This window comes from Salvelinus sp. IW2-2015, unplaced genomic scaffold (genome assembly GCF_002910315.2).
Source record: "Salvelinus sp. IW2-2015 unplaced genomic scaffold, ASM291031v2 Un_scaffold3354, whole genome shotgun sequence".
Taxonomy (NCBI): Eukaryota; Metazoa; Chordata; class Actinopteri; order Salmoniformes; family Salmonidae; genus Salvelinus; species Salvelinus sp. IW2-2015.
Window position 1 is genome coordinate 108555 of NW_019944638.1, and position 11383 is coordinate 119937.

Genomic DNA, 11383 nt, shown 5'->3' on the forward strand with positions numbered 1-11383 from the left:
ACATGTGTTACTGTTATGATTTGCAAACGTGTCATTTGATTGGTATAAATACAAATACAAGCTCCATACCATGACAGACTTATCCTTATGTTTTTGTTCTGTACTCATCTTGCTATCAAATGGTCTAGCCCTTAGCCCTTCTAGTAGTAATTCCCTTCTTTTCCCACTAGAGGTCAGTGTAGTTCTATGATACAGCAGTAGGATGTCCTCTTCATGACCACATGACGCCCTCTCACAAACTCASCACACCCACATCATACATTGGGCCTTGCACATAGTTCTTTATTTTTGGGTGTGGTTGAATAATCAGACTTCAGGTCACGCATCGTTGTGATTAGGAAATAGGAGGGAGACAGGAGCACAAGCTGTGTGGGCAAAGACAGCGGGTATTTTTTTTACAGTTTTAGTTAGGTAATAGTAAATGTGCCTGTAACGAGAGTTTCTTAATTACATTTCAATCTCTGGTCTAAATTATTTGTTCTCTGCAGCCCACTGGTCTGGTAGCATTCGGTAGGATGTGCAACGTTTTGGAACGTTCAGAAAGAAATATGCTASAGTATGTACCACAACAATGCCTTTCTGACATGTAGAATAAGGAATCACGTCATGGCATTTCTGTCTACAACGTTAGACAACTGCATGTGGCCCTGTAGATTGTTCACAACAACAGCAGAGCAACACTTTATGTCGTGTAATCCCAGAAACTGCTGTCCGAGTTAATAATAAAGTATGACTCACACAGCTGCAGTGGCAGGTAGCCTCGCGGTTAGCGCGGTGGCCCAGTAACCGAAAGGTCACTAGTTCAAATCCTAGCGCCGACCAGGTGAAACAGCTGTTGATGTGAGGAGCAAGGCACTTAACCCTACTTGCTCCAGGGTCACTGTTGTTAATGGTTGACCCTAGCTGTGACCCCCCCTCTCTGAGGGTGTCTCAGGGGGAGCTGGGATATGCAAAAAAAGTTATTTCTAATTCACACATGCAAATAAAACACGTGTACATTTGTGAAATAGGACAAATATAAGCACCCACCAAATTAATGCATTCATTATTGTCACGCATCAACTTGACCCTTTGTCACCCGTGTGTGTGCAGCAATGCTCAGTGATCCAGAGAGACTCCAAGTTGACCATGAAATGTTCCACTCCCTGTCAATGTCTGGGAGTAGTATGGTTGTGTTCTTGGACACCTACAGGGTTGGAGTTAACCTACAGGAGGGTAGCTCTCCAGGAACAGGGTTGGAGAGCCCTGGGGTAGAGTAATGTCTTAAGTAGGTGTCCAAGAAACATAAAACAACCACTCTGCCATCAGTAGAAGAGATTGACTGTCCCTCTCTTCTTGTTCTCCTCCCCAACATCTCCTTTGTCTGGTTACTCCCCCAACCTCTCCTTTGTCTGGTTACTCCCCCAACCTCTCCTTTGTTTGGTTACTCCCCCAACCTCTCCTTTGTCTGGTTACTCCCCCAACCTCTCCTTATGTCTGGTTACTTCCCCCAACCTCTCCATCTTATCTCCTCATGCGTTCTATCTGTTTGCATCTCTTTTCTGTTCCTTCCACCTTCCCCCTCTTACCTTACTCTCACCATCCCTGTCCCTCTCATCCCCCTCTTATCCCCCTTTCACTGTGCTTCTCTACCCCTTTTCTCCTACCTGCCATCATTTCCCATCACTCACATCCCTCCATCACCTCGCCCCTCTCTCCCTCAATCTTCTCTCTCCATCCCCAGCTCTTCATCATGAGGGCCTGTTCAGGGTCAACGGTAATGTACGGGCGGTGGAGGGGCTGAAACAGCGGCTGGAGAACYGTGAGGACGTGGACTTCCTGGTTGAGGCGGATGTGTGTACAGTGGCCAGCTTGTTCAAACAGTACCTCAGGGACCTGCCAGAAGGCCTGGTAGACTCCACCGTACAGCCTGCCCTTATAAAGCAGCACCAGGGTGAGAAATGTTACTGTTTGGAATAATACAATGTGCGTGTGTCTATAAACTGTGAAGGAACTTGTCCTCTGGGGCATAATTGTCAGATAATGATGATGGATTTGATCATAGTCTGTCAACAGTACTCTAGTCTAGGGTCTTTGACCATGACTGTCTCCATTCACAACATTAGAATTGTGATAGCCCACTTCTCTAGTCATATGACTATCATACCATGTACTGTATTCACATTCCCATTATCACATCAGTGATCATTCCCTTAACCATGGTGTCGAGGTCAAACATGGACGGTAATGATACATAGTCATTATCATTAAGCAGCATAATCATGTTCAAGCGGTGCTTCCATTTCGTTACCAGATACTACATACCACACCAGTGTAATCAGTGTTACCGTTCTTCTACAGAGATACTATCAGAACAATCTACAGCTAAGCTTTCCAGTTGGCACTCGCCCTAAACCATTTCCCAATCCCACTTATAAATCCTGCAGCTCTTCGCCAGTGTTCTACGTATCTAGATCACGGTTCTGACTTCTGATTCGCTGAAAACAGGCTATGTTTAGATGTCTGCATGGGTCACCGGCTGGCCCTTACGCTGTGCAGGAGACAGGAGTTTACCTTTAACACAGCAGAAGTGTCTGGGCCACGGGACTGTATGTCACACACACACACACACACGGACGGACGGACGGACAGACAGACAGACATTCGCTGACTCAGGCAGTGGAAAGGCAGAGAGGCAGGGGATGCATTGACTTCAGCTCAGAGTCCTTCTTCACAGACTCCTCAGTCCTTACAGTGTATATTATAAGTCCATATAAGGTCCGGCCAGTCCCATGCCCGTCACAGACTGTACTGGCCTTACTCTGGTCTTAACTCACCTCCATGATGATCTAGTTCAATCTGGATGATGGAAAGGGAATCTRGTCACAGTTCCAAATAGTTCCATATTCCARATGTAGTGCACTCATTTTGACGTAKACTCTGTTTTGGTCAAATTGCTCTGGTCAAAAGTAGTGCACTATATAGGGAATAGGGTGCCATTTGGGGCATAGACTGTGTTTTGGTTCAAAGTGACTTGTGGTTGTCAGAGATGACAGAGAGTGTATATTATAAACATTTTGGATGAATAGGAGTATGTGTCARGGCTTGGTGCCAGAGGACGCATTAAGAGAGTGTGGGCCTGGCTGGGTACAAGTCAATGAAGAAGCAGGACTTGGATTGGCGAGAAAAATGACTCGATATGATTGGTTCAAGTCCCGGTGCCAAGGTACAGGAAAATGTTAAACTGAGGGAGGGAATAAAGAAGTGAGGGATGGATGGATGAGCAGACAGCAGGAGAGCATGACAAAAAGATGAATAGATGGGTAGAGGAATTGGCCAATAGATGCATCCCCATCGAAATGATAGAACGATAGATACGACAGAAAGATGGAAAACATTTGGACAGGACACACGGATCTATTTTATGCCCCCCAGAGAGGTGGAGGGTGATCTGAATGTTCCTCTGTGTGTGTTGTTGGAATGGCCACAGATGATGCATCATGGGTGCCAGGAAACCCATCTAAAAACCCAGTGTGGTTTGGCTGACATTTTACTGCCCTGGCAGGTAATGTCACCCATTAGCAGATTGCAATGTTCGACGCGACCGCATGTGACAGATTTGCCACGTGAGGGACTTTTCTGCTGCGTGACTGCCATGGCAKRGATAAAGCGGATTACAATATTCTGGATTGTGATGAATTTTATTGTGAATATTCAGTTTAGGGTTGGTCAAAATTCACTGTTTAGCCTCAAGCTCAAGCTTCCTCTCTTTGTCAGGCCGAAATTCTTTGATATTGTTTATCTGGTTACTGATGATAGGTCTTACCTTGGAGAAATGAAGGGAAATATGCGAAGAGGTCACTATCATAGACACCGATAGAGACTTGTTAGTGATAGCGTCACTAGTCCGAGATTAGGGTCAGTCTGTTTTGCTGTGTGGTAGAAAATGACAGTGGATCAACTGAGTAACTCTATGTCATCTAATACCCAGGAACAAGCCTGTGTCTGGGCGGTCTTGGCAGAGTGAAGGGCTGACGTCTCCATCTGATCCCACTTCATCTCTCCCCACACACACACACGCAAGGGAGCGTACACACACACACACACACATCTCTGAACTTCACCTCACCAGACATGCAACAGCTGTGAGTGCTCTCAGAGCTCCTGATGCCCTCCTGCTGTGTACACACACACACACACACACACACACACACACACACACACACACACACACACACACACACACACACACACACACACACACACACACACACACACACACACACACACACACGTCTTACTCAAGACCAGTAGGTATGTCCCTGTATCCACCCCTGACCTCAATTATGAATCCTGACTGGCATCATCATGTTTTCACTTCCTTTTCATTTTAATGTTTTATTTAACCTGTATTTAACTAGGCAAGTCAGTTTAGAACAAATTCTTATTTACAATGACGGCCTATTCCGGCCAAACCTAACCCGGGCGATGCTGGGCCAATTGTGCGCCACCCTATGGGACTCCAATCACGGCCGTTTGTGATACAGTCTGTAATTGAACCAGGGTCTGTAGTGACGCCTTTAGCACTGAGATGCAGTGCATTAGACCGCTGCGCCACTCGGCTAAGGTATTTGATGCTAAGGTATTACCAGCATCGTGGTCATAGATTATACATTTAGAGCAGGTGTGTACGTCATTCTCTTTCAAATATCAATGTGCGTCTAGCCGAACAAACAGCCGTTGACCTGAAGATAGGATTTTATGGTGTTGAGTAGGCTTATTTTCAATTGGACACACTTGACCTAAACCGAAAGGCCTGTGAACCAAACCCTCAGAACCCAAAACAAAGCTTTGTGTTACTTGTTTTGTCAGTCATGATAGACTAATTATTATTTACAGATTATAAAGTAGGTCATGTGAGCTAAGGTATTATTAAAAAACATGATCATGCCAATGCATTGGTATCTGGGTTAATAATCGTATTTTCTCCTTCTCATCAACAAAGTGGAGCATCGCTTCAAAGTACAGTACTCTCAAAATGCCTTCCAATCTTTTAATTATTGATAGTGTTGTTTCTACATGTTTGTGGTTTCCTTCTAGTGTATCAGCTGTTCAACCAAAGCACAACACAGTCTCTCCCCTCTCTAATAATGTCTAGAATAGAATACAATTACCTCAGTTAGCAGTCGCTCTTATCCAGAGCAATTAACAGGGGCAATTGGGGTTAAGTGCCTTGCTCAATGGCACATGGCAGATTTCCCCCCTAGTTGGCTCTGGGATTCAAACCAGCGACCTTTCGGTTTCAATGCTAAATTACCTGCCGCCATGAATTGAACAGAACAGCTTTATTTTCCCCAGAGTGAACTGGTTTTTAAATGGTCTTCCTGTGTATTTCCCTCCAGAGTCCAGTGAGGATGCTTTCTGCTCAGACCTGAGGGTCTTACTTCACCAGTTGCCAGACGTCCACTACGGCCTCCTACAGTACCTCTGTCTCTTCCTCACCCAGGTGGACCAGCGCCACAGGGAAAACCGCATGACCGCTCTCAATCTGGCAACTGTCTCGCCCCAATGTCTTCCAGTAAGTTTTGCAGCCTGTCTCTGGGATGTGTGTAGTGGGTCAGTGAGGTTATGGTATAACACACTTAGGTTGCCATGTTGGTCCAATGTCTTCCAGTGTGTTTATTACATGGCATGGGATTTTGGGATGGGTGTTAGTTGGGCATGGGTTAATAAGACAGATGGGTTGCAAGGTGGGTCTAAATGGCAGTTGACTCATTATGTCTAAGGCCTTGTTAAAGCCAGTTTATGTATATGTGTTACGAGTCATGCGTGATTTATGGAGAAAAATGGTTTGACAGAGCATTAGTGCTGTATCATTTTAAAAAGATACACAGAAACTGTTCAAAATCAAATCAAATGTTATTTGTCACGTACACAGTTTTACAGCAGGTATAAAAGGTGCAGTGAAATGCTCGTGTGCTAGCTACCTCAACATTGCAGTACTATAAATAAGCAAAAAGGCCCGAGGGGGTGTGGTATATGGCCAATATACCACGGCTAACCACTGTTCTTAAGCGCGATGCAACGCAGAGTGCCTGGATACAGCCCTTAGTTACCAACGTAATTAGAGCTGTAAAAATAAATGTTTCGTCATACCCGTGGTATAGGTCTGTTATAAACTGGGTGGTTCGAGCCCTGAATGCTGATTGGCTGACAGCCGTGGGTATATCAAATAGTATATTTACTGCTCTAGTTACATTGGTAACCAGTTTATAATAGCAATAAGGCACCTCAACAGTTTGTGGTATATGGCCGATATACCACGGCTAAGGGCTGTGTCCAGGCACTCCCCAATACGTCGTGCCTAAGAACAGCCCTTAGCCGTGGTATATTGGCCATATAACACACCCCTCCTGCCTTATTGCTTAAATATACCACGGCTGTCAGCCAATCAGCATTCAGGGCTCAAACCACCCAGTTTATAATCAATAATAATAAAGAGTCAAATAAAAAAGTAATAGAAAAGTCGTTTTTGTATTTTATTTGGTTCCCCATTAGTTCCTGCCAAGGCAGCGACTACTCTTCCTGGGGTCCACATAGTAATATCCTGGTATGTACTCAATAGGATATACAGAATAGATCATGTATGTGCTATGTCAAGTATGACTGTATTTACCATATAGAGAGGATGGTGTACTGGTTGCGCAGTTGACTAAATAGTATATTATAGAACAGTAGTTGTGTTTGTGTATAAGGGTTGGCTTGTTGGAGAGTCCGTGCAAATAGTCTCTAAGGTGTAAATAGTCAGTTCATAGTTTGATTTATGATTGATTCAGTTGTAATTGTTCCATATAATAATTGTTCTTTAAGACAAAACATGCCTGTATAAAATAAGAAAATATAACAGAACGGGTCCTGAGAACTCCAGCATCCTCCAATGAGTTGTCCTGACTTAGTCCCTCACGTCTCCACTCCAACAACATGTTTGATCCCTTGCTATTTACCACCCTGCTGTTTTAAAGTAGAACGTTCCTTAAAAGCGTATTAAAACCTGCTTGGATGTTGATTTATTCTTGGAGCATATCGTTATCCCGCCTGAGAGGACAGTGTGCGTGCGTGTGTGAGTGAGTGAGAGAGATTAGGCTCTTGTGGCCTGCCTGCCTGTCTATGACAGTCTTTGAAGAACCACACACACATAAACACACACACATACAGTAGCTATCTCTATGCACCTGGACTATCTTTGGCTGACTTGCCTAAATAGTTGGAATCAGGTTGATTGATTGATGTTTGTGTTTCCATCACCATTGTCCTATTCTAAACCAGTGTTGATATGTGTTGCCATGTGAAAGAGTAGGTGGGAGAAAGGGAGAGAGCTTAGGCACACGCTGTTGCACACTTTCCTGGCTCCTCCTCTGTCTCTCAATCATCTCTCTATCTCCCTCCTCCTCCACCTTCTCTGTCTATCTCACACAAGCCTATGCGTGGGAGCTCACACACACACAGTATTGTACAACTAACCTTGTGGGGACARATTATTCAGTCCCATTCAAAATCRGATTTTCCCTAAACCGTACCCTTACCCTAACCCTGAAACTAATTCTAACCCTAACACAAATTCTAACCTTAACKCTAAACCCCCTAAAAATTGCATTTGACCTTGTTTGGACCAACAAAATGTCTCCATTTGGTCAAATTTTTGTTTGTTTACTATTCTTGTGGGGACTTCTGGTCCCCACAAGAATAGTTAAGCACGTCCACACACACACATACACTCCATCTGTAACCGACATGGAGGGCTGTAGGCTTAACATGCCATTAATGTTGTGGTGATAGAATCCTCACCACGTGCACTCAGAGAGGGCTCATACATTTCTCCTTTACTGTTCACATTCTCTTCCACTTCTACCGGCATCCCTTTSAGTGGTACTGGCACTACTTGAGAGGAACTGAAAGGAAACTCATCCCTGCTTGTAAATTCCACTGACAGGGTTTCAGAGGTGCTTGGMGAATATTATTTGAAGTCAGACTTTCTAACACAAYAGTTAACCAAAAAAGTCAATAGTAACAATATTGCTGGATCATTCCGATTTCCGTGAGTCGGTGGTAAGACTTTAAATGGTCTGATACGTACTCACACACCTTAAAGACTCTACTGCCCTCTCTGTCCAATCTATCGTGCATCGTTATTAGTGGGCATTCCCAGTCATCCATGTTCTTGGCCCATGCCTTCCTGCCCGCATTGTTTATAAACACAGTTGGTCTGAAGACACACAGACCAAATTGTTCTGTCTCCTGTTCTCACAGTCCCATCCCATATGGCTTGCACCGTGATCGAGGCACTATGTTCCAACTTCTCATACCCCCCTGCCCGCTTCTTTGCCCACCTGATTGGCAGCCATATCTTATAATAACCCCTGGTGTCCGTGCCAGGGATCCGTCTCTGATAGCACATCGTCTCACTATCACTGGAGGGTCTGTACAGGACATAGAGTTGGAAAGAGGGCACGCACCCTATCTTTGCCATTATTACGTCCACAATGGTGCTGTCCGCTAAAATAGGTTTAGTGGCAACTGTGCCCTCTATCGAACTCTATGGTACAGTAACAGGACAGGAAGTGACCAGAGGAGGCTGGTGGGAGGAGCTATAGGATGACGGGCTCATTGTAATGGCTGGAATGGAATAAATGTAACAGAGGTTTCCATATGTTTGATGTTTGATTCAATTCCTTGATTATATTCCAGGTATTACAATGAACCAGTCCTCCTATAGCTCTGCCCACCAGCCTTCTGTGGAAGTGACATAACTCAGCTGGGGCCTTATACTGTACACCATGTCCTCAGTTTGTTCCCTCCATCAACCAATCAGAGAGGGGTATAATTAGGCCCAGAGCCCAGGCCATGTCGGCATGTCAAACAGCTGTTCAGGAAGAACTCAGTGAATGATCTGGTATCAAGGGCTACTGATTGTCTCTGACTTGGCCTGACATGGTACTGGAATGTGCCCTACTCCATAGGAGGCTGGTGGGAGGAGCTATAGCAGGACGAGCTCATTTTAATGGCTGGAATGGAATTACTGGAACGGAGTAAAACGTGGTTTCCATATGTTTGATGTGAAACCTTTCCACCCGATTCCGCTCCAGCCATTACCACGAGCACCTCCTCCCCAATTAGGTGGCACCAACCTCCTGTGCTCTACTCATCGAGAACCACTATAATATTACGTCTTCTATTTTAGGATGTGGCATCGTGTTTGCCGCCGTAAGAGCCCCATAAGGGCTGTAGATAAGCACTTTGTCGATGGACTGTTGTGTTATTGTGCTATGATGTGAAAGTTGTTGTGGTGCTTGTGTTTTCCTTGAACCATGTTGTCCTTGTTGACCTTGTTTTGTGTCAAACAGCACCTGCAGAAATTATGTATTGTAGCTTTTGATGCCCTTTGCATGGCAGGAAGGTGTTGTATTGCAGCAAATAGGGGGTGGAACTTGAATGATAAGTACCCTGTGACCTATGTCTGTCCGTCAAACACGTACAGTGGCTTGCAAAAGTATTCACCCCCTTGGCATTTTTTTATTTTGTTGCCTTACAACCTGGAATTAAAATAGATTTTTGGGGGGTGTGTATCATTTGATTTACAACATGCCTACCACTTTGAAGATACAAAATATTTTTTATTGTGAAACCAACAAGAACTAAGACAAAAAACAGAACTTGAGCGTGCATAACTATTCACCCCCAAAGTCAATACTTTGTAGAGCCGCCTTTTGCAGCAATTACAGCTGCAAGTCTCTTAGGGTTTGTCTCTATACGCTTGGCACATCTAGCCACTGGGATTTTGCCCATTCTTCAAGGCAAAACTGCTCCAGCTCCTTGGAGGGTTCCGCTGCTGTACAGAATCTTTAAGTCATACCACAAGATTCTCAATTGGATTGAGGTCTGGGCTTTGACTAGGCCATTCCAAGACATTTAAATGTTTCCCTTAAACCACTTGAGTGTTGCTTTAGCAGTATGCTTAGGGTCATTGTCTTGCTGGAAGGTAAACCTCCATCCCAGTCTCAAATCTCTGGAAGACTGAAACAGGTTTCCCTCAAGAATTCCCTGTATTTAGCGCCACGCCTCATTCCTTCAATTCTGACCAGTTTCCCAGCCCCTGCTGGTGAAAAACCTCCCCACAGCATGATGCTGCCACCACCATGCTTCACTGTGGATGGTGTTCTCGGGGTGATGGGAGGTATTGGGTTTGCGCCAGACATAGCGTTTTCCTTGATGCGCAAAAATCTCAATTTTAGTACTCACCAGAGTACCATCTTCCATATGTTTGGGGAGTCTCCCACATGCCTTTTTTGCAAACACCAAACATGTTTGCTTATTTTTTCTTTAAGCAATGGCTTTTTTTCTGGCCACTCTTCCATAAAGCCCAGCTCTGTGGAGTGTATGGCTTAATCTTATGGCTGCAATCCGTTAACGGGATCGATATGACAACAGCCAGTGAAAGTGCAGGGCGCCAAATTCAAACAACAGAAATCTCATAATTAAAATTCCTCAAACATACAAGTATCTTACACCATTTTAAAGGTAATCTTGTTGTTAATTCACCAAAGTGTCCGATTTCAAAAACGCTTTACAGCGGAAGCACCACAAACGATTATGTTAGGTCACCACAAAATCACAGAAAAACACAGCCATTTTTCCAGCCAAAGACAGAGTCACAAAAAGCAGAAATAGAGATAAAATTAATCACTAACTTTGATGATCTTCATCAGAGACACTCATACGACTTCATGTTACACAATACATGTATGTTTTGTTCGGTAAAGTTCATATTTATATAAAAAAATCTCAGTATACATTGACGCGTTTTGTTTTAGTAGTTCCAAAAACATCTGGTGATTTTGCAGAGCGCCACATCAATTTCCAGAAATACTCATAATAAACGTTGATCAAAGATACAAGTGTTATATACATGGAATTTTAGATCCACTTCTCCTTAATGCAACCGCTGTGTCAGATTTCAAAAAAGATTTACGGAAAAAGCAAACCATGCAATAATCTGAGGTCGGCGCTCAGAGCCCAATCAAGACAAAAAGATATCCGCATATTGGCAGTCAACAGAAGTCAGAAATAACATAAAAATATTCACTTACCTTTGATGATCTTCATCAGAATGCACTCCCAGGAATCCCAGTTCCACAATAAATGTTTGATTTGTTCGATAATGTCCATCATTTATGTCCAAATAGCTACTTTTGTTAGCGCGTTTGGTAAACAAATCAAAACTCACGAGAAGCGCGTCACTAGTTGCAGACGAAATGTCAAAAGTTCCGTTACAGTTGTAAAACATGTCAAACGATGTATAGAATCAATATTTTAGATTTTTTTAACATAAATCTTCAGTATCTCCTCC

General features: G+C 43.9%; 1 protein-coding gene across 1 annotated transcript in view; it reads left to right on the forward strand.

The window, feature by feature from the left end:
* Positions 1 to 11383, forward strand: part of LOC112075718 (protein FAM13A-like) — a 23562-nt gene that overhangs the window by 9261 nt on the left and 2918 nt on the right. The window contains exons 3-4 of the mRNA XM_070441036.1: positions 1724 to 1933; positions 5382 to 5557. Coding sequence (XP_070297137.1) covers positions 1724 to 1933; positions 5382 to 5557 — 386 coding nt within the window. The remainder of the gene's footprint in view (positions 1 to 1723; positions 1934 to 5381; positions 5558 to 11383) is intronic.